The sequence below is a fragment of the Anolis carolinensis genome, chromosome 2 (genome assembly GCF_035594765.1).
Source record: "Anolis carolinensis isolate JA03-04 chromosome 2, rAnoCar3.1.pri, whole genome shotgun sequence".
Lineage (NCBI taxonomy): Eukaryota > Metazoa > Chordata > Lepidosauria > Squamata > Dactyloidae > Anolis > Anolis carolinensis.
The window spans coordinates 135,292,912-135,316,575 of record NC_085842.1 but is presented as its reverse complement, the minus strand read 5'-3'; the positions used below and the strand labels follow the sequence as shown (position 1 = coordinate 135,316,575).

The window sequence follows — 23,664 nt, the reverse complement described above, 5'->3', positions numbered from 1 at the left end:
AAATGTGTCAATCCATTATAACCCAAGAAGTTGGATGGGGCATAAAGGATACCAAGTGAGCACAGCATATTAGCCTGGCTGAAATAAAACCATAGCACACCAAAGACTGCTGAATCTGCAGCCAGCATTTGTTTATACAAATGTGTTTTGTGTAACAAGCAGGGAAAAAGTTATCTGTCAGCCTGTTAAGGGCTACTTCTACAGAGCTAACGTCAGCCCTCAGAAACCCAGACAGAACCACCCTTTCCGTCCTTTGCATTGGAGTTTGTTGCTTCCTACCTGTAGCTGCAAAGGAGCTTCAGATATTCAGGGCTGAAGCTGACTTCTTTTGCTCTCTTCAACAGCTGCAACCCTCGATGAGAAACACCCAAAATCTGGACATCACTCCCACTATCTCCCTGAAAGAAAGAATATCTGAAAACAAAGGGCCAGCACAATGTTTTCCTGGTGGCTCAGGGATTAGGAACATGTTTAGTGCAGAGATCACCAAGCATTGCAATAGAGGTAGTGCAATAAATGTTTATAACAGGGTTGATCAACCTGAAGCTCTATTTTAATTTGTATTAGATTTGTTAAAACAATAGTATTATTGTCACAGAGTGACTCTCTTCCTTTGAAAGAGGAACCTGAAAAGCCCCAGCTTGCATCTTTACAAATCCCCGAAAAGTCTTGGGAAAACAAACAGCGACTTATTTCTCAGCAGCTCCAACTAAAATAGGAATTCTACGATAGATAATCACTAGATGGAGCTAGTGTTTAACAGTTCTCCTGCTGCTACTAAATAAATGATACCAGGCAGTCCATTATCTAATAACAGATTTGTTTTTTCTTTTTGGCAGATAAGTCTAATGATAGTCCAGATAAAGAAAATTCAACAGGGTCTTTTCCTTATCTTCCAAATGTCTCTGCTTCTCACACCTCCTTCACTGCTACCCTCTGCCCTTGCCGTCTTCCACGCTCCACCAGCTCTCCTTTACTTTTCTAGCATTGTTTGTCCTTGGGCAGTTCCCTCCCTCATCACAGCTCTGTTACTACTACTTACTACTTATACAGAGCATTTCAAGTATTGTGAGGACTTCACAACACTATCTCAGTAATCCTTAGTAATCAGACCTGTGAGAAAGACTAGCATTTTTGTCTGCTGTGTTTGGTGTAGAATATGTGCTTTATTTCACAATTGTGCCTGTGTGGTTTCAGCTGCTTTTGTTATCTGCCTGAGAAAAATGTTTGCACTCCTATTTTTCACCTTTCTTTTTCTTCATACCCAAGTGCATGTAACACTGTGTCTCTCAGCTACTACTCTCCCTTTCCTCTCTTCTATCTTTTATTTGGCCTTTAATTGTACCATCAGGCTTGCTATCCTCTCCTTCTCTCTGCACATCTATTTCTGAGCTCTCACATCTCTTTATACTTTATAGCATTCCTTGAATTCTAATAGAGAGTCAGCATGGTGCAGTGGTTTGAGTGTTAGACTATTACTCTGGAGACTAGGGTTCAATTTTCCACTTGGTCATGAAAACCCAGTGGGTGATCCTATCTTTTCCTTTGCTACAGAAAGCAAAATGTTTTGTTTCCCTCTATCCTTTGTCCACAATTGTTTGCAAGTTAGAAGGCTGAGAGATGACTAACTTGTTGAATAATAAAAAATTAGTTCATGAATGAGGCAAGGTTTGATTCCCAAGCTATTTAAACTTATATTTTAACCAAGGAGAAACCCCAGAAAGGTTGGCACCAGAGTTGACACTGCTTCTGGCAAAGCAAAGGGGGTTAAGATTCAGCCCAGCTCCAAGTACAAGAACTCAAGAAATTCTCTCTCCTGTCATTTAAACAAAGGCTAGTTTGAGTTACCTTAACTGGGAAAAGGCGAGAGAAATAGTTGGTCCAGTTATCTCGTGCAGCCACCACAATCCTCTTCTTTATCCCATCTTCTGGAATTGAACTGGCATCCATACCCACTTTGAAGATTGCTATCAGGGATGCAAAGGGGTGGGGTTCATTAGTAAAGACAGGATATAGCCTAATTTTACTGCATATGGCTGTGTTTACTCTATGGGAGAACAACTTGAATCTGAATTTCACATTGGCCCACATCAAAATTCTGCAAGCAAGGACCTAATCTTCTGAAGTCAATAATACTTCATACAGAGTTCCTTCTTTGGATCATCAGCCCTCCATTTTTTGTGTTGAGAAGACTGAATGGGTTATTCTGCTGGAGTTTTATCAGAGTGGTGATCTTCTGGCACTTGGAAATCTTTCTGTGTTTTCAAAAGGATTGGTAAGTTGGAGATTAGAACGGGGGAGCTTTAATATTGAACCCAGTTTCTTGTTCATGAGCAATAAAATGGTAAGAAGATCCAGATTTGAGCCTTAGCCCAGTAGTATTCAAGATCACCAAAAGGACTCAAGAAAGAATAGCTTTAGTCCCAGGATATAAATCACATCAAGAGGAGATTATGGTGGTGGGGGAAAAAACAAACAAACAAAAAAAAACCCAACAAGACAACAAAGAAGAAGCACCCATGGAAATTAAATTCTTCCTCCTTGCTGCAATTTGAATAAAGATTGGGGGTGGGAAGAGGAGATTGTGCATTTAGCAGGTCCACTCTGATACTATGGCAGTAACATCTGTGAAACCAAGGAAGACCTTACAAAGTTATGTACAGTGTCAGGATACAGAGAAATGTGTTGTTTAAAAGTATAATTCACACACCTTAAAGCATAATTGGGACAAATCTGTCCAAACAATTCTTCACTTCCAGAGAGAAGCCACATGCTCCCAAATTTTCGGTAGTAGTGGTAGCAATAGATAAGGCAGAGTGGGGTAAGAAGAGTTGCTTACCTAAGAGGTCTTTCATCTTGCGCCTCTCTTCTCTGGAGATCCGAATGCAAGACTCTGAGTAAGTGTCTGTGATGATCTGTGTAGGGAGATTGACTTCTGTTAAGCGCACACTCTTCTTATTGAAAATGTCAAGAGGAAGGCTTTGAAGCTAGAAGCTCAAAGAAGAAACCAAGTGTGTATCTTGGAAAAGGCAAGCCATGAAAACAAAAAAGAGGGGGTGGAGAAAGGCAGGCAGGCAGGCAGGATGGATTCTTGGTGGAGAACCTAATAATTCAGGAAAGGGAAAAAGGGGAGACTTTATTCTCCTACAGATACTAACACTCACCTGATCACACAATAGATTCAAGCAATAAGGGTGGCTGAAGTTTTCCTTGGGGTAAAAAACCTGTTGGAGAACAGATCAAAAAGAAAGTTCTCTTCAACACACATAGAAATAAATCAACCTCCACGCAAACCAGGCAGAAATCAAATGTATTAATGTGAATTTTGTCCTAAATCCAATTGTTATTCCCAATTAGAACAGGCCCACTCTTTATTACAGATGATATATAGAATTATTAATACTTTGGGTAATGTGTGTAATGGTAATTGTTTTGAACAAATATATGTTTCAATTATAAATACTATAATATACTATGCCCCTCCCCAACTCCCTTCTTCTACTAGATATTTACTAACGATCACTACCCCAGACTTGTTTCTGAGTTTCCCACCTCACCCTCTTGTGTGGAAAAAATCAGAAATGTTCAATAAAAACATTAAAGAAAAGAAAGAAAAGAACAGCCCCACTTAATCACTTGCTCTAGTTGAGCACATTGATCCAATGTGTCTATTCTAGTTGGAAGAACTAGTTAGGGTTGAGACCTATGCTTTCAAGGACTCACAAGTCCGAAGACCATAGGAAATTAACAAACCATCCAAATAAGTCCTTTTCTTGGCACAGGGAGCCTAGGTTCGTTTTAGTTTTTCATCTAATATTCAATCAAGCTAGAACATGGGGACACTCATGTAATTTCAAAATAGCCTAAATCACATTCTAGCAGGAATATTAATAAGTCCTTCGGCACTGTCATTGCTAAGCTAACACCTAATCATCCTATAGGCCCATTTAGAAGATCTAGCATTGGGTAATGGTTTGAATGTCAGACTAGGACATTTGGAGATCAGATTTCAAATGCTCACTCAGCTGTGGAAGCCACTGGATGACTTTGGACAAGTCACACTCTCTCAGCCTAAAAACAGGCTATGTGAAACCTCTTCAGATTTTTTTTTTGCAAAGCAAACCCTATTACAGTGTTGCTATAAGCTGGAGTCAACTTGTAGGCAAATAAAACAAAAACAAGACCCATTTCACCATGGTTAGTCTTAGTTCTACCATACAGAATTTATTAAGTAAGATGATAACTTATAGCAAGACATCATAGGTTTTTACCCAGCATCTTTAAAATAATAGGTAAAGGTTTTCTCCTGACATTAAGACCAGTTATGTCTGACTCTGGGGGTTGGTGCTCATTTCCATTTCTAAGCCGAAGAGCCGGTGTTGTCCGTAGACACCTCCAAGGTCATGTGGCTGGCATGACTGCATGGAGCGCCGTTACCTTCCCGCCAGAGCGGTACCTATTGATCTACTCACATTGGCATGTTTTCAAACTGCTAGGTTGGCAGGAGCTGGGGCTAACAGCGGGTGCACACTCCCGGGATTTGAACCTGGCACCTTTCAGTCTGCAAGTTCAGCAGCTCAGTGCTTTAACACACTTCGCCACCTTTGAAAATGATACTTTCTAAAATCAGGAAATAATTCAAGAACAATCTGAAGATAGAATCAGATAAACCTACGTAATCAACAGCTGTGACATGTCTAGCTATCAGGTTTCCCTGTTTATGAGATACTCTCTCACCACAGGTGTATTCCTATTCACCTTAAATATGTACTGGAAAATCTGGATTTGTCACTGCTAACAACAACTAGCGACTTCACCAAAAGCAATTTTGTGATTCAATGAACTCTGACATACCTCTTTGCGTAGGAAGATTTTCCAACTAGAATTAGCATAGGAGAAGCTGACACTAGCAGAGAGATTAATAAGTTGGGTTTTGATATTGGTATCTTCCTTCATTGTTCGAGCTGAGCCTATGTGTGACAGAAGAGGAGTCAGAAGAGAGATGTTATTGTTACATATTTCTACCAACATGGCTTTCAAAACAGTTTAAAAGCAATGTTTTATGAGACCTTTAACAGCACACATGCACATTAAAGAACACTATCACATTGCACTGTTATAGTACTATTATTCCATTTTAACTGCCATGGCAACATTCTGTGAAATTTAGGGGTTGGTATTTTATTGAATGTGCTCAAGGACTGGAAGCATTCTCTCTGCCTCAAAGGAATGCAATGGTAGCCCCTTCTGAACAAATCCTATAATTAAAAAATAATTAAAATAATTTAAAAAGTGGGAAGCAACTTGAAGGCACAGAACAACAACAGAAACAACAACAACATTGTAATTTCTCTTCTTAGACCTCACTAGCTGTATTGGCTGTGCTTGAAAGGAATTGTAGTCCAACAAACCCTGGGCACCTATGGCTGAGCCGCATTGTCTCCTAGTGCCTGTAGTAGGTGAACCATAGAAATGCAGCAGGCAGAGAAAAACTATATCAACTAATGGGGAACCACCACTTTGTGTCATCCTTTCAGCAGGCACTGAGATGATGCACATTTAATACCTGTATATTTACTGGGGTCTCTTGCAGCCTGAACTCTCCATTCTTAGACAGAGTTTAATTATGGACTTCATGGTTTAATATAATTATCCAAAATTGGGATTTCTATACCTCTGCTCAGTTATATGCACGTAGATGTTTTTACATCTAAGCTAATGAAAAGGATATCAAAAATCTGTACATTATTGTTGATTTGTTGTTCACCCTAATACAAGTATTGTTCACCTGTGGATTCTGTTTTGTTCTTATGAATAAATATAGCTATTTGTGCTTTTACAAGTTAATTATATGTGGATATTGTTTAAAAGAATTCTTATTTGCTTGAGGCAGCTGACAAGCTTTCTATAATTTTGCTGTTATTTCATTAAAATTAACGGATGCCCTTAGAACTGTCAAACACATAAACAATGATAAAAGCAGAGACTCTGTAAGGAGTAAAATGGGATTCAATAATATCTGTACTGAAAAGAAAAATATCAAACATTTAGCAGTGTTAGGCAAAGTGATGAAGTAAAGTAATATTTGGAAGCCATACATGCAAAATCCCCTATAAATAGGTGGCATGCATTGTGAAAAAAGTCTGTTGCTTAACACGGATTTCCTTTTGCACTATAGACAAATCAGTTATGCAAAAAATAGAGACAGAAGCCATGGCATAGCACAAAAACACTTGTTCTGTCTCAGTATGAGTCAAGTTTGAAGAATAAATGCAGTTCTGTACTAATGAAATGATTGTTCTGCTGAGAAAACATGCTGCCTGCTACGCAAAGTACATCGACCCATTCCAGTTGGTCTGTTGAAGCTCACAGATAGGCAAGACACAAGACCTGCTAGCTCACCTTTAGCACCCGTTTCCTCTATGGTATAATCTGTAGGGAGAGGGGGTGGAGGCAGAGGGGGTGATGCTTCAGGAGGAGGAGGGGGAAGCACCGAGGCAGCAGCGGGAGAGGCAGGGGGTGGCCGAGCAAAGAGGTTCATGAGGGGCAGCTGTTTTTCTCTGATGGAATGAGACAACTTAGCAGGCGGTGGTGGAGGTGGCGAGCTCCTCTCTGGTGATGTAGGGGATTGCTAGGTGCAGAAAGGGAAAACAAGGATCAAGCCTGGCTACTAATATAAGGCTAGCATTTTTCTCAGTTTTGCCACGAATAGTATATGGCAGCAATACAGAACACAGACGCAGAAAAGGTGAGTTGAAAGTTTCCTGGCATTGATCTCCTAAGACAAGAAGCATTTGTTTGTCTAACTTGCTAAATATCTCTCCCAAGAGACCTGACTGGAGGGCTAAACATAGTAATTGTCCCCGGTGGTACAATGAGTTAAACCCTTGTGCCAGCAGAACTGCTGACTGAAAGGTCAGCAGTTTGAATTCGGGGAGAGCAGGTGAGCTCCCTCTGTCAGCTCCAGCTCCCCATGTGGGGACAGGCGGGAAGTCTCCCACAAAGATGGTAAAACATCAAACATCCGGCCGTCCCCTGAGCAACATCACAACCAAAAGCAACTTGCAGTATCTCAAGTCACTCCTGACACAAAAAAGTCTAAGTGCAATTCATACAGAAAGCAGGATTGCATTCAGAGAAAGGAGGGGAACATCAGCAACTAAGATAGGTCAGAGGCATTAGATTACTAGCAGGAAATAACAACTTTGAACACCTATTGGTGATTGCTAAGGAAGAAAGTGCAAAAGCAGGACTAAATATTAAGAAAAAAATGATAACTAATGGTATATGTAACATATACTAATGGTATATGTAACTTTACATATAATGGTATATGTAACTGTATAAACATATACAGTTTAAACTATATATGTAGTTTAAACTTTAAACTAATGAAAATGTTTTGAAAATGTTAAAGATTTTCTATGCCATGGCTCAGTCACTAATTAGCATCAAGACAGTAATCAAGAAATCAAAAGAAGGCTAAGGCTTGAAAAGGCAGCTATGAAGAAACTGGATAAAATCCTCTAACTGTAACTATACATACTTAAAAACCAAAGCCAGAACCAGACACGGGGAAGCTCCAGAGCACACCTTGGGACAAGACTTAATTAAGCAGCCTTGGCAGGCATTAAGGCAAATGCAACCTGTGCATCACGTGAACACCATGAAGTCAATTCACCCCACCCTACCTCATTTGGCCCTTGTAGTCAACCTCAAATAAGACAGGAGTCCTGACACTCTCACTTTAGTTATTTTCTGTAATATGTATATTCAGCACAGGCCTGTAGCGAGGGGGGGGGGGGTGTTAGGGGTTCAACCCCCCCCCCCCCCGAAATTTTTCAGGTTATAAAAAAACCTGGTTTACTCATGAATTTTAACTGGTTAACCAAATCCCCATGCTAAGTCTATGAGACACAAAACATTAAGAGTCCCTCCAGGCACTATCTCAAGCAGATATTGACAGGTTTGTAGCGGGGAGGGGTGTGTGCTAGGGGTTAACCCCCCCCCCCCGAAATTTTCAAAACCCCTCCCGAATTTTTTTTCTGGCTACGGCCCTGATTCAGCATATGTGTATCTTTCTTCTCCAGCAAGGAAGTCAGGGTGCCATGTAAAGTTTATACAATTTTTATCCCCACAACAAGCCTGTGAGATAGATTAGGATGGGAAACAGTTACTTGCCCAAAGCTACCTAGAGAGCATCATTGGTTGTCTGGAAATGTGAACTTGAAAATCCCAACCAGACCTTGGCTACTGGATCATATTCGCTCACCTTATAATGACATGAAGTGGTAAACAAATGCTTACCGGAGAAGAATCCAATCCTGCGATCCCCAGCTTTGCCAGGGCTTCCTCCTTTGGGTCATGTTTTTTCACAAAAGGTTTAGAAATATTTCTGCAAGCCACATAAAAAAGAAAAAAATATCCTACCATGAACAATCTACAGATGCAAAAATGATGGAATCACATGCAACGAAACACTTGTCCTCAGAGAAAAGGTTTTCTCTTGCGTCTGTAAGTACAATAGTTCTATGATTGTCCCCATGCTGGAGAGAGAACATCTCAAGACATCTGCCTAAATGGATTGTTGTGCAACTAGCTGATTAGTAGTCATGCAGGAAATGTCCATAATCCCTTCAGCATACATTGCCTGGGCGATGTCCATCCACATTGTAACGGAAAACCACAAAAGGTTTGGCTGGCATGGGAGCAACTATGAGAGCATCCTTCTCCTTAAAGATCTAAACGGGAGCCTGATTCATTGAACAAGCAAAGCCTGCTCCTCACCTGGGAGGCTTGGCGGGTATGGGTGGTGGGACTGGACGATTCTGGTGTGTTTTAACAATGTTCTTTATCTCCTGGCTTGGTTCTGGTGCCAGCTGAGTGGGTTGGGCTTGGTTATTTTCTTTCATACCTAAAGAAGAAAATAGTTTTGAGAGAGAGATCCGCAACATAGCTCTGTGTCTCATGTTCATATCCCTCTTGGTAGTTTCTCCTTAGCCCCATCTCAATCTCATACTCACACACTTGCTACTTCCCTTTTAGGCTGTGTTCTGCCTTTAGTTGCTTTGTTACTGAGGCCAGAATAGGCAAGGAGGCCCACTTGCCAGCAAAAGTCAATTACCAGTCAGTATAAAGACACCGTAGATATAGGATGGAAAAGTAAGCTTGACCTCTCCAAATTCTCCAACTATCCCGACGTGGCCAAGAAAGTCCTTTCACTTAGTGAGCAGATTTTAAAATGTCTCAAAGTGAATTCACACTGTAGAATTAATGTAGGTTGATACAATTTAACTGCCTTGGCTCAATACTATGGAATCTTGTGTCTTGTAAATCGGCAAGGCACCTGCACCCTTGGGCAGAAAAAAATCTGAATGCTTTATAAAACTATAACTCTCATGATTCCACACCATTAAACTATGACAGTTAAAGTGGTATCAAACTGCATTGGTTTTACAATATAGATGCACCCGCAGTTTCTCTTTCTATTTCCTATCTTTGTCATCAATGCACTCCAGTTGCTGCTAAGTGTGTTCAAAGTACAAAAACAGTTTGCACTCAATTAATTCAGTCAAAGGGAGAGGCAAAGGAATGGCTGAATCTTGCCCTTCCCAGTAGGAATACAGGAGTACTGCATGGGTAAGAGACAGATAAAGCATGCATACTAGTAGAACCCATTAGGGTGTCCTATGTCTCTTGTTCAGTAGGATGGAGATAAGAAGGCGTGAGACATGATCTGTCAGGACAGGCATAACCTTCAACATTTCAAAGGTGTTGTGGGGTATGCCTCCAACATCACAGTGTGGTCAGGATGGAAAAAGTTGTTGTACTAATGAGCTATGAGTGGTTGTAGCAATTTGCACTGGCCTGAGCAGTGTCCTTTTGTTTGTTCTCAAGCTTACTACAAAGGGTAAGATTCTGCTTGCCCCCTCTCTCCACTCTCTGTTTGATAAGTTAACTGAGTGCAAACTAGTTTTGTTCTGTGAACTTTGTGGCAATGGACATGAGCCAAGGGCCAAAGAGGAAAAAGCAACTACAATACTTTAACAGCAACTGACAGAGTGTTAAATGGTACTGTCTAGGACAATGGGAGGATATGCTGCTTGTGGGAAATGGTTCTTTCTAACTCTTATAATGTGCCAATCTATGTATCACTATTCCCAAAATACTTTGTGCACCTAGTTATGTTGTCTCTTATGCTGCATCAAACCAACTGTTCTTCAAGAAGCATTCAACCCTTCTTTGCCTTCATCCAATACTTCAGAATTGGAGTCTCCAAAAGATCAACTTGTTTCTTCTCCTGTACATGTTGTCTATATCTGACCATTGCTTACCTGCATTTTGAAGCTTCTGCTGATCCTCTGGTTGTAGTTTATTTGGAGGATTCCAGGTCTTCGATGGGGGAATTATTGACTTCATAGGACTTGGTTGTTGCCCTGCAGAAAGAAGAAGGTCAAGCATTGGCAGATGTCTACTTCTGCTTTTTCTCGGCTTGATGGCATCATTTCAGTTAAAACAATCAAATAAAAACAGAGGTTTGAAGGAACATAAAATATCAACCACATTTTAATTGATTAGCTTGTATGAAATTAAGTATCATATAAGCCACACTATTTCTTTTTAATTTTTTATTTCTGTCATTCTGGTATACCAGAAGCATAACAAGAAAGAGAAAAGTTTTTCGTAACATACACTTAGGCCCCATCTACACTGCCATTATAATGCAGATTGAACTGCAGTATAAGGTCAGTGTAGACTCATATAATGGAGTGTAGATGGGGCCTCAGGAGGTTCTGAATCATTTCACACACTACAGGGAAGAAGAAGAATCCACAAGACCTCAAAACATATCCTTTGGATAAAATAATTGTTGTGGGGTTAAACAATTGGAGTGTGGAAGCACATGATGTCTGTCTGTTGGGGTCTCTTCTTGACCCTTGAGAACTGAAGAATTAAAAATATTCTTTATAATACAGGAATACTTTCAGTATGTCATTGACATTTTCTGTGGGTAGGTAACAACAACTAGAAAATTAATGCTTTGCATTCATGGAAAAATATTCTGATGTAGAAAAATGAATTGAGGGACAATAATATGTGACTCACCAATTTTTTGGAAGTAATCAATTTTTTTCCGGATAGTTTCTTTTGAAAGGGTGCCTGCTTTGATGCCTGGGTCCTCCTTTTCTTGGTAGATGTGGATCTACACAACAAGATGCCCTTTGTTAGATCTTGGTTTTTGATTTCAGCTTCTTCAGACTTTCTCTCAGTGTCTCTAGTATCTTTTTAGATATGCATTTAAGCTTTGGGATTCGCTTTTGTTTCAGAATTCAACCTTCTCAAAATACAGGCTTCAGAATTTGGAAAAGTTACCTTTTTGATCTACAGCTCCAAGACACTTACCCGCCCCCTACTGAGCATTGCTATTCACTAATTTTACAAAATATATGCTCCTGGCACAAATGCAGCCCAGAATTATGTTGATCCATTACACCAGGATAACATAATTGTTGGCATTGGTGGTTGGAGGATAAAGGTCATAGTCACAGCAGCTGTGAAAGAAGTAAGGCACTGAAGACACAAGCTGGTAGGAGTTGCCATATTGTGCTTGCCTTTCTTCACAACTGTTGCACAACCCTGGAAAAAAGGTAACCAATCGTGTATTGTACCAACAGAATTCTGAACAAAAACTACTAGAACTGGTTTGTTGATGCTGCTTCATATAGTTCTTTGCATTTTGGGGCAATATTGGGAGACCGTAATCACATGCCAGTGAAGTTCAAAATTGTATCACCATACCACTAAATTTTTGGTCCATTCATGTCAAAAAGAGTGCCACTCAGGTGTGATGGGGGTGCTTGTTGAATATGCCAAAGTACATACCACCTCTGGAGCCCCAGGAGGAGATTCTGACTGGTGAATAGTAGATACTTTCTTTTGGCTACTATTAACGTGTTTGGGTTTAGCAGCTAGAGAAGACTGAGGTGGTGGAGGAGAATCTTGTCTTTGCCTTGAATATTCAGGTGATTCATCTTGTGGTGATGCCCGCCTGGCCCTTGAACGTTCAGGTGACCTTCTCTTTGTTGATGTTCTCCTTGGCCTTGAAAATTCAGGTGACCTTGGTGGAGACCCTCGCCATGGCCTTGAAGGTTCTGGTGACCACCTTCTTGAGGGTGATCGCCTTGCTCTTGGGAATTCAGGAGACCTCTCCCTTTGCCGGTGTTGTTGCCCTTGCTGCTGCTGAGAAAGTGTCATGGCTTGAAGAGTCATCTGCTGAGCCTGAAATATGAAGTGTAGATGTTCTTAAACTTTGTTTAACCTGTGAATTGATATTCAACATATAGAGAACAACCTTTTCCATGAGCTTCAGGTGTTTTGGAGAGCAACTTCTATTATATTCAGTAATGACCATACTGATTTGGGATGAAAGAAGTTCTCATCCACAACATTTATGTTCTGTATTCTCAAGTCAGCAATGTGCCGCCTATTTCATATTTAATAGTATGTTGGAAAATGGTGTCTTGTCTTCTTCTATTGTTAACATACAATATAGATACCAACTGATCAGTAAGCGGCACTGAACTCTGTGGATCATTTAGCTTAATCAAGATGGCAATTTTCTTGTTCCAGGTTTTGAACCAGTTATGTTATTGTGACCTTAAAATCTAATAACCATTTTGAATTAAAAAAAACAGCAAGGAGGTACTGAAACCAAGCCCAAGATTTGCACTAAAACAGAGCATGGTCTCCTTATGTGACAGTGCTGAGCAAGATGTATGACAAGGGAGACAATTCTGCTACAAGCTTACTCTTGACTTGACCCTTCCAAGTGTTTTCAAATTACATTATGTAACACGATTTTTGTTCCTCGGTTATAAATGTCATTTCTTAATTAGAACCAATTAGGAAATGACATAAAATCATGGAAAAACTTTATTATTATGCAAAAATGTTCTTTTTGCAGGACATTTTGTTATTTTGTTTTTCAAGGAATATCTTATAGAGTTTCAATCAATTCAACATAATTTATGGAGTCACAAAAATGAAGTTTCTGGAGTATAACTACTACCAAAGAAAGTACTGCAAACTTAAACAGGAAACACTTTCAAATCAGGAACAGAATTTCCTTTCAAATTTTGTTACATAGTACTATGATTCCATCAGTCCTAGTCAATATAACTAATGGTGAAGAATGATGGGAGTTGCAGTCCAACAATATTTGGAGGACACATGTGTCCCTATTGTGATCTTTTCACTTACCAGAAGCAATGCCTGCTGGTTGATGAAGGCTTGTTGCTGTGCTGCCACTTGGTTGGGATCCACCGATGGCATTACAGGCTGAGCCTGGGGCATCATCATAGCTGCAAGAGGAAGAGAGGGATGGTAATAAAAAGACTCAGAGCAAATATTCGGCCTTCTCATAGCATGTGGCCTCTTCCTGTTAAACTGAAAACCCAATGTCTATGGGGGATGCGTTCTTAGACTTCACATGGGCATGCAAAATGGTGGATAATAGAAAGCCCTATTGAAAAGAGGAACTTCCGACAAAGGAATGCCACAGAGTCACACTGGAGGACCTAGAAAACACCTAAAGAGGACATATTTGTCACAAATCAATAAAGGAAACCCTAGATCAGAGGTCCCCAAACTAAGGCCCGGGGGCCAGATGTGGCCCTCCAAGGTCATTTACCTGGCCCCCGCCCTCATTTATAATATAATATTTTATATCAGTTTTAATAATATATATACATATGATATTGATAATATTATCATGTTATACAATGTAATACTAATAATAATACCATATAATAATGTTAATTACATGTTATATATTACATATAATATTACAGTATAGTGGTATAGTTCAATATCTATATATATAAATGAGTGATGGCATCACGGCAACCCACAAAACAACAAAACTACAGGCCCCCCAACCTCGAAATTTGACAACACAACCCATCATCCACGCCTCTAGGTTGATACAACAAAAAGAAAAGAAAAAATAAAGTCCTAATTACAGGTAGAGGAATAATTGCTTTTATCCAATTGCTGCCAGTTAGAAGGCTAAGCTCCTCCAACTTGGTCTCCTAGCAACCCAATAAAAATAATAATAAACACTAAAAAATTAATACAATAAAATACTATAATAACAGAAAATAACTAAAAATAATACAAGAAAATAATAAAATATAATAAATAAAAAGATAACTTACAATAAAAATAATTTAAAAATACAAATAACATCAAATAAAAATTACACAACAATTTTTAACCAATACCACCACCACTTTGCCACAGCAACGCGTGGCCGGGCACAGCTAGTAGTAATATATAATGCTAATATTGTGCTATGTTAATAATATAATATATTGTATGTACATACTGCTCTGAGTCCCCTTCGGGGTGAGAAGGGCGGGATATAAATGTAGAAAATAAATGTAGTAAATGAATAAATAAATAATTTTAGACTTAGGCTCGCCCAAAGTCTGAAATGATTTGAAGGCACACAACAACAACAATCCTAATTAACTTGACTGTCTCATTGGCCAGAAGCAGGCCCACACTTCCTATTGAAATCCTGATAGGTTTATGTTGGTTAAAATTGTTTTCATTTTTAAATATTTTATTGTTCTTTCATTGTTGTTGTTTTGCACTACAAATAAGACATGTGCGGTGTACATAGGGATTTGTTCGTATTTCTTTTTCAAATGATAATTTGGCCCCTCAACAGTCTGAAGGATTGTGGACCGGCCCCCTGCTTAAAAAGTTTGAGGACCCCTGCCACATAGGTAGTAATGGTGCAATTCCTCACTGGAGTTTCCATTAGTGAGGAGAAATGGTTGCAAACAGTGAATTTTATTACCTATATGCTGTAGATTTCATTTCCCGTTATGCATAGGGTCAAGTTATTTTATCTTTTATGACTACCAACATATTTGCTATGTTTTTAAAGTCAACATTCATTTGCAGAATATCTTTTAAAAGTCTGGAACAAAATTATAGTAGCAACTTATGAAACATGTTCTTCACCCTTTTACCTATGCACCTATGACAGTCTCAGTTAGTCCTTTGTTGTCCTGCTTTGTCATGTGCTTTTTTAATTTCTCAGTTATGGAGCCACAGTGGCGCAATGGGTTTAACCCTTGTGCTGGCTGGACTGCTGACCTAAAGTTTGGATTGCTGACCTGAAGGTTGCTGGTTTAAATCTGCGATATGGGTGAGCTCCTGTCTGTCAACTCTAGCTTGCGGGGACAAGAGAGAAGCCTCCCAACAGGATGGTAACACATCCGGGTGTTCCCTGGGCAACGTCTCTGTAGACAGTCAATTCTCTCACACCAGAATCTACTTGCAGTATATTCTCAAGTCGCTTCTGACATAATAAAAAAATCTCACTTTCTCTCTTTTCCTTCCAATTTCCCCTTTTGTACCTCAGCAAGAAAATGGACATGGTAGTGCATAGGATTGGGCAGAGAAGTGGTCTCCTCCTCAGAAATATCTGAATGATTTAATCCCATTCTTGCTCCAGTCCATTGCCTACATTTTTGTTACCTGGCATTGTCCCCATTCCACCTAGTCCGGGCATCATTCCTCCCATGGCGGGCATAGGCTGGTATGCTGGCATGGTCATCATTCCTGAGTAGCCTGAGAAAAGGAAGGAAAGATGGTCCCATGGCAAACTGATCTCCAAGAAAAACAGCAGAACCGACCTGTTCACATATATTGTCAGTAATGGGAATTTTGGGGCAATAACATCTGGAGGACCACATCATTTCCACTTCTGCACTAGACAAAGTCCCAGCTTTCTGTTAACCATTGGTATCCTGACACTCCACAGTGCGAGTGTAAACAAACAACATATTTCAGGGCCACACATTTAGTTTTTTCAACAGATACCCATTGTTCCATCCATCATGTTGCAATATACTGGAATATATTGTTATTTTAATTATTATACTTTATAATCAAAAACAAGTAAAATAAATTCACAAATGCATATATTATTTATTTTATTTCTTATTCAGTTGATTATTTTAAACATTGCTAAATGTTCAAATCTATTTTATTATTCATCTCTTGTCTATTTTTAAAGTTATGAGCCACTCTGGGTCTCAATCCTGAGAAAAAATGAGGCACTAATTAGCAGCAGCAGCAGCAGCAGCAGCAACAACAACAACAACAACAACAACAGCAACAACAGCAACAACAACAACATACACCATGAGCATCTTTCTGTGTAAAAGATAATAAACAGACATCAAAAGGATTTATTTAACTTCATTAAATAAAAGTAACTACCTCAGGTATAATTCAAAACAGCAATTCACTAAATAGCTGAAAAAAATTGGAACAATGGCTTCAAACTACAGGAAAGGAGATTCCACCTGAACATCAGGAAGAACTTCCTCACTGTGAGAGCTGTTCGACAGTGGAACTCTCTCCCCGGGGCCGTGGTGGAGGCTCCTTCCTTGGAGGCTTTTAAGCAGAGGCTGGATGGCCATCTGTCGGGGGTGCTTTGAATGCGATTTCCTGCTTCTTAGCAGGGGGTTGGACTAGATGGCCCATGTGGTCTCTTCCAACTCTACTATTCTATGATTCTATGATTCTATGATTCTATGATTCTATGGAAGAGAGTGGCAAAGAGAATCTAAAACCCGCTCAGACTTATAAGACACTACCAAATAGCAGAAACCTTCTAACTTGGTAGAAGAATCTAACTAACAACTAACAGTACTGCAATAGATAACGTCCTCTCCATACACCTTTCTCAGTCTCTTGTGAATGTTCCCCATTGTCTCATTCTCACAAATCAAGAACTCAATTACAGCACGTTGCCTCTGATGGCTATCAAGATCAGCATAAACCCTTTCTGTAATGGATTAAACTCTTAAGCTGACAGGACTGCTGACCAAAAGGTTGACGGTTTGAATCCGGGGAGAGCACAGGTGAGCTCCCATCTGTCAACTCCAGCTCCCCATGTGGGGACATGAGAAAAGCCTCCCACAAGGATGCTAAAAACATCAAACATCTGGGCATTCCCTGGGCAACATCCTTGCATACGGGCAATTCTCTCATACCAGAAACAACTTGCAGTTTCTCAAGTCACTCCTGACATGAAAAAAATGGGTGAAGACGAAGATGTAAGATGTTTAAAATGCCCCTGTTCTATATCCACCCTTGTACCCTTCCCCATTCTTCATATTTTTGCAGTAAAAATTATATGGGAAAAAGAGAGCGGAAGCTATCTTGAGGAGTGCTACAAAAATGATGTACTACTCGTATGTGTGAGCTATCAAATGCTTTGCTCAGGTCTTGCAGACTCTGATGAAGTCCTCAGATCTGTGGTTTCCTTGATTGAAAGTGGAAAATGTAATGCAATCAGCAAAATCTTAAGGGTGAGAGAAAGACCGTTTCATTGTTTGGCTCTCAGGGCGACACCTGTTGTATGCAGGGCTGGCCCTAGGTAATTTTCAAGTATAATAGAACAGAATTTTGGCGCCTCCCTCCCAACCAATTACTGAAAAATAAAAGCATTGGATAAGCAAAAATTTTGGATAATGAGGAGGGATTAAGGAAAAGCCTAAATAAGGAACAACACTCTGAAAACAGGGGAAATCCAGACAGGAAACAATCAGAGCCAGCTAACACCTCCCAACCAAGGATGCCCCCAGGGAGGAAGCAGCCAGGCTTTGAAAGGCCATTAAATGCTAATCAAGCTGGCCAATTGCAACATTCACACTTGCCTCCAACAGACAACAGCTCTTTCTCCCGCCCTGGACTTTCCACAGATATATAAACCCCACTTACTTAGCTTCCAACAGACCTCAAAACCTCTGAGGATGCCTGCCATAGATGTGGGTGAAACGTCAGGAGAGAATGCTTTTGGAACATGGCTAGGCAGCCTGGAGACCTGGCCTCGAGGGCAAATGCCAGAACAGGCTGCAGCTGTAGAGGCAGGAAAGCATCTTACCTGCCAGGGCCTCTGGCGACCTGTCCTGAGGCAGGCAGCAGGCCGTAAACTGGCGCTGGGCCCACTGAGGGGAGAAACAGCGAGATGGGCGGACGCTTGCGCCATGTGGCCACTTGGCCCCGTCCCGCATCCTTCGAGAATACGGGACAAGGCCAAGTTGGAGAGGGTGTCCCGCCCATCTCGCTGTTCGGACCGCCTCTGGCGGTGTCTTGGGAAGGTGTCTTTGGTGGGGAGTAGGCTTGATCGATCCACGAAAAATTTGATTCTAAACTCGTTGCAAAAGTAGAGGGGGGCAGCGTTTCGTTTTTGAAGGTATTTCCGAATTTTGCCCCCAAAAAATTTCAAAATTAACGAAAATTCGTTATTTTCTAAATTAATTCGTTAATGGCGGACGCGCATGCGCAATTCCCAAAAACAGCACAGAGGGAGAGGACTTTACAAGACTCTCCCACCCTCATTTTTTGAGTGATCTTCTTCAAACTTGGTACAGTGGTAGAACACATTTAACACTGATAGCTCACCAAAATTTGGAACGTTTCCCTTATCCTCTGATTTTTGGTGAATTTTCATAGCTTTTATAATAAACCATTTTTTAATAATTGCAGAAATCTGTTCCTGGTTTGAAAGTCTTATTTCCTGTTAAATTGGGTTGTCTTTACTGTGAAAGTCATTGTTCTACTTCAGAAACTTTGTTTTTGTGGCTGAAACTTTGTTAAATTGGTGTGTGTGTGATATATACTGTGTATATATATATATAGTCCCTGCATATGTGTGTGTGTGTTTGTGTGTGTGTGTGTATAGGTAAAGGTAAAGGTATCCCTTGACGTTAAGTTCAGTCATGTCTGACTCTGGGGGTTGGTGCTCATCTCCATTTCTAAGCCCAAGAGCCAGTGTTGTCCATAGACACCTCCAAGGTCATGTGGCCGGCATGACTACATGGAGTGCCATTACCTTCCCGCCAGAGCGGTACCTATTGATCTACTCACATTGGCATGTTTTCAAGCTGCTAGGTTGGCAGAAGCTGGAGCTAACAGCGGGCACTCACTCTGCTCCCGGGATTTGAACCTGGGACCTTTCGGTCTGCAAGTTCAGCAGCTCAGTGCTTTAACACACTTCGCCATCGGGGCTCATGTATATATAATATACATACACATACACACAATGTGGAGAATATGTGGAAAGGTAGATAGATAGATAAGTTGGGAGCCACAGCGAAGGCACCTTCCTGGGAGCAAGGTCTAATAATAATAATAATAATAATAATAATAATAATAATAATAAATCCCTTACAATATCCAAGATGGGTACCATTATTGGCAGAGAAAGCCAAGCTGTAGGAGTTGAAATCCAATCATTTATCCTCCCTATAGAATCAATTTTATATGCATTTTTAGCTACAGAAAAGCTAAAATCAGGACAGTAAAAGAACAACACCCAGAAAATGGGAATTCCAGACAGGAAACAATCAGGGCCAGCTAATACCTCCCAACAAAGGATTCCCCCAGGTAGGAAGCAGCCAGGCTTTGAAGCTGCAAGGCTATTCAATGCTAATCAAGGTGACCAATTGCAACATTCACACTTGCCTCCCACAGACAAGAGTTCTTTCTCCCACCCTGGACCTTCCACAGATATATAAACCCCACTTGCCTAGCTTCGCACAGACGTCAAAACCTCACCACCGGGCCCCTCTCTGTCTCTCTCGGTCTCGGCTCCATCCGCCGCCTTCCCGCCTCAGAGAGACACCAGGCCTGAGCTGAGGCGAGGCGGCGGCGGCCATTTCCCCCCTCCGTCTTCCTCCTCCTCCTCGGCCTCCTTCCCCCTCGCCCCCTCCCATTGGCTGAGCCCATGACGCCCCTTTTGCTGAGGGGCAAAAGGAAAGGGCCTGAATGGTTTGGGTGATTTGCAAAAGCTTTTTTTTCCTAACGAAGAAAACGACGACATAACGAAAAACGGCCTCTCGCGATTCGAAACCGCGATATCCAGACGTGTGGACAACCAATGCTTCAAAATTGCTTCAAAACAAACGAAAATAACGAATTAATAACGGTTAACGGGGAAAACGAATTATTTGAGCAAGCCTAGTGAGGAGGAGACTGCCCTCAGGCGCAGGCCAGGATGGCTTCCCTGTCCTTAAAGGGGCAGCAGGGGCAGCCTGGTTGGAGGCCAGGCCAGGCCGTGGTGGCAGGAAGGCCACGCCTGAGCGGAGGTGCCTCAATAGTTGCTGAAAGCGCCATCCTCTATGGGGCGCCTAGGGAGTGCTGTTAAGGCACCTCCACCCAGCCGTGGGTTTCCTGTAGCCACGGCCTGGCCGCGACTGCCACTGAGGCAGGCCAGGCCGCGGCCATGGAGGCAGGAAGGCCACGCCTGGGCGGAGGTGCCTCAACAACACCCCCTAGAGGATGGTGCCTTAAGCGACCGCATACTTCGCCTAACGGTTGAACCGCCCCTGGTTGTACAATACAGAGAAATAATATGCAAGAATGATGGATGTGATAAAAAGAAGAAAAGGGACAACATTTGGTAATGTTTCAAAAGCAGGCAAATCCTTTTCAAGAACAATCTTGAAAGGTGAATCTCAAAAAGGTTTTCAATCAGCCTGAGAGGTGGTACAGAAAGAAGAGATATATATTTCATAGTCTATGATTCACATATGACCTCAGCTTCATCTGAAACCTTGCACTAGAATTGGACAGTGTGAACAGGTATTGGTATTAAGAAGAGATAAAGTACAGCAGATGACACCACTCTGATGGCTGAAAGTGAGGAGGAGCTGAGGAGCTGAGGAGCTGAGGAGCCTTATCACCAAGGTGAAAGAAGAAATTGCAAAAGCTGGGCTGCAGTTAAACATCAAGAAAACCAAGATTATGGCAACCAGACTGATTGATGACTGGCAAATAGAGGGAGAAAACGTGGAGGTAGTGACAGCCTTTATATTTCTAGGCGTGAAGATCACTGCAGATGCAGACTGCAGCCAGGAAATCATAGGACGTTTACTTCTTGGGAGGAGAGCAATGGCCAACCTCAATAAAATAATGAAAAGCAGAGACATCACACTGGCAACAAAGGTCCGCATAGTTAAAGCAATGGTATTCCCCATAGTAACCTATGGATGCGAGAGCTGGACCATAAGAAAGGTTGAGTGAAGGAAGATAGATGCTTTTGAACTTTGGTGCTGGAGGAATATCCTGAGTGTGCCTTGGACTGCAAGAAGATCCAACCAGTTCATATTCCAGGAAATAATGCCTGGCTGCTCACTGGAGGGAAGGATATTAGAGGCAAAGATGAAGTATTTTAGCCACATCATGAGGACACAGGAAAGCTTGGCAAAGAGCATGATGCTGGGGAAAATGGAAGGAAAAAGGAAGAGAGGCCAACCAAGGGCTAGATGGATGGATGGTATGCTTGAAGTGACTGGCTTGACCTTGAAGAAACTGGGGGCGGTGACGGCCGACAGGGAGCTCTGGCGTGGACTGGTCATGAAGAGTCGGAAATGACTGAGTGAATTAACGGAATGGAAAGTACAACATTTTTCTCACCTGCCCACAGCTTTATGTCTTTTCCACCCACTAATGTTTACCTGGAAAAATACCTTGCTGACCGGGCCCAATTTTCCCACCTCCTTTCATGCGTCCAGTCAGACTTCCCTCACTGTCGAGATCCTGCAAAGAATGAAAGAGAGAGAAAGGGAGAACATTTTGTACACAGCTTATCTAGCACACTGGAGTGGATATCATGTAACATAATAAAGGGTGCAACTTTTCAAAGGTATTTATGGTTTGATGAAGGAAGCAATAGCTGCTTAGACTGGATGTGCAACGGGACCTCCAATTACTCAACCACCAACTGAAGAGATTATCTGTTGGGGTGGGGGCTGCTCGTTGTCCCCTGTTACGCCAGAGCATCTAGAACACAAAAGATTATCTGTCTTTCCCAACCACCAGCAGCAATGGCTGGGGAGATAGATGGGCCTGCTAGGTCCATGGTGCACACCTGGAGCCTTGCATAAGGCACTACCAATCCACCACATTCACAAAGGTTCATACACTGGCACATGCTGCTAATGAGATAGCAGTCATTTCTTTGGAAAATGGGCCCCTGAGGATATGGCAAAGTGATAGGACAATGGACAGCGATTATATCAAACAGACAACAAAGGCAATGTTAACTGTCAGAAAGGAAGAATGTGTAAGAAAAGAAGCAGCAGACAAGAAAAGAGTACACTTACCGATGAATAATTCCTGGCTGCATGATCCAGCAGTGGACTAAAGAGGCCATCCACATAATGATCCACTCCTCTTGGGCTATTTCTGCTGCCTGGCTCTAGGGGGAAACCCACATTTTTTATCAGAAGACCATATATCTCCCCATTTCCCACCATCCTTCTTGGCAATCTTTTTTCCCTTAGCAGGTTTCATATCTTTGACAGGGAAGCTTCCTAGAACTGCGAGTCAAAAAAATAACTGTAAATGTTGTTGTTATTTTGATTGATACACCCTACTTCTGTTAGAAGTGAAGAAGAATCAACACTTGTATACAGAACAATTACGGACAGAGGGAACCCTGTAGTGCATGCCTCAAGGCAATTTGCTTCCTGCTTGCATGTAGAACTCACTTTTCCCTTCTTCCCAAAAGTTGTTAGTGTTTGATTATCCTTTGTTTGAGAAGGGAGCATCATTGAAGCTTCTATCTGCTTCAAGGTGCCTTACACAAAGACACAAAAGTCAGCATTAGAGATTCCTATCAAAGTTAGATATCCTTGGGTTGCTATGGGTTTTCCAAGCTGTATGGCCATGTTCCAGAAGCACTTTCTCCTGATGTTTTGCCCACATCTATGGCAGGCATGCTCAGAGGTTGTGAGGTCTGTTGGAAACTAAGCAAGTGGGGTTTATATATCTGAATGTCCAGGGTGGGAGAAAGAACTCATGTCTGTTGAGGTAAGTGTGCTTGTTTCAATTGGCCACCTTGATTAGCACTGAATGGCCTTGCAGCTTCAAAGTCTGGCTTCTTCCTGCCTGGGGAATCCTTTCTTGGGAGGTGTTAGCTGACCCTAATTGTTTCATATCTGTAATTCCTATGTTTTCTGAGTGTTGTTCTTTATTTACTGTCCTGATTTTAGAAGATTTTAATACTGGTAGCTAGATTTTGTTTATTTTCATGGTTTCCTCCTTTCTGCTGAAATTGTCCACATGCTTGTGGATTTCAATGGATTCCCTCAGGCAGGAAGAAGCCAGGCTAATGCTAATCAAGGTGGCCAACTGAAACATTCACACTTACCTCAAGCAGACAACAGTTCTTTCTCTCACCCTGGACCTTCCGCAGATATATAAACCCCATTTGCCTAGTTTCCAACAGACCTCGCAACCTCTGTGGATGCCTGCCATAGATGTGGGTGAAGTGTCAAGAGAGAATGCATCTGGAGCATTGCCATACAGCCCGGAAAACTCACAGCAATCTAGTGATTTTGGCCATGAAAGCCTTCAACAACACAACAGAAAAATTTCTTTTGTCTATTTACTCTTTTGTCTGAGATGTATGACCTGTTACAATAAAAGTATTTTTATCCTTTTTAAACATTACCAGTGCATTCTGCATATTTTCTCTCTTGATTCCTACTAAAAGCTCATATATAGCACTGTCTATTCTGCACCCTACCCTGCTATAGATACCAAATATTCCTACAATATTTTCTCAGA

The 23,664-nt window shown here is 41.3% G+C and overlaps 1 protein-coding gene across 1 annotated transcript in view; it reads right to left on the bottom strand.

Annotated features, from left to right (window-relative positions):
* The window catches only part of LOC100563782 (unconventional myosin-XVB), a 64,633-nt gene that overhangs the window by 23,924 nt on the left and 17,045 nt on the right, over window positions 1-23,664 (bottom strand). The window contains exons 11-25 of the mRNA XM_062970609.1: window positions 22,197-22,291; window positions 21,549-21,630; window positions 15,553-15,645; window positions 13,261-13,361; window positions 11,884-12,279; window positions 11,107-11,203; window positions 10,335-10,436; window positions 8,788-8,914; window positions 8,308-8,395; window positions 6,403-6,631; window positions 4,855-4,970; window positions 3,165-3,224; window positions 2,840-2,915; window positions 1,849-1,967; window positions 280-398 (exon numbers count right to left, since the gene is read on the bottom strand). Of these exons, the coding sequence (XP_062826679.1) occupies window positions 280-398; window positions 1,849-1,967; window positions 2,840-2,915; window positions 3,165-3,224; window positions 4,855-4,970; window positions 6,403-6,631; window positions 8,308-8,395; window positions 8,788-8,914; window positions 10,335-10,436; window positions 11,107-11,203; window positions 11,884-12,279; window positions 13,261-13,361; window positions 15,553-15,645; window positions 21,549-21,630; window positions 22,197-22,291 (1,900 nt within the window). The remainder of the gene's footprint in view (window positions 1-279; window positions 399-1,848; window positions 1,968-2,839; window positions 2,916-3,164; window positions 3,225-4,854; window positions 4,971-6,402; window positions 6,632-8,307; window positions 8,396-8,787; window positions 8,915-10,334; window positions 10,437-11,106; window positions 11,204-11,883; window positions 12,280-13,260; window positions 13,362-15,552; window positions 15,646-21,548; window positions 21,631-22,196; window positions 22,292-23,664) is intronic.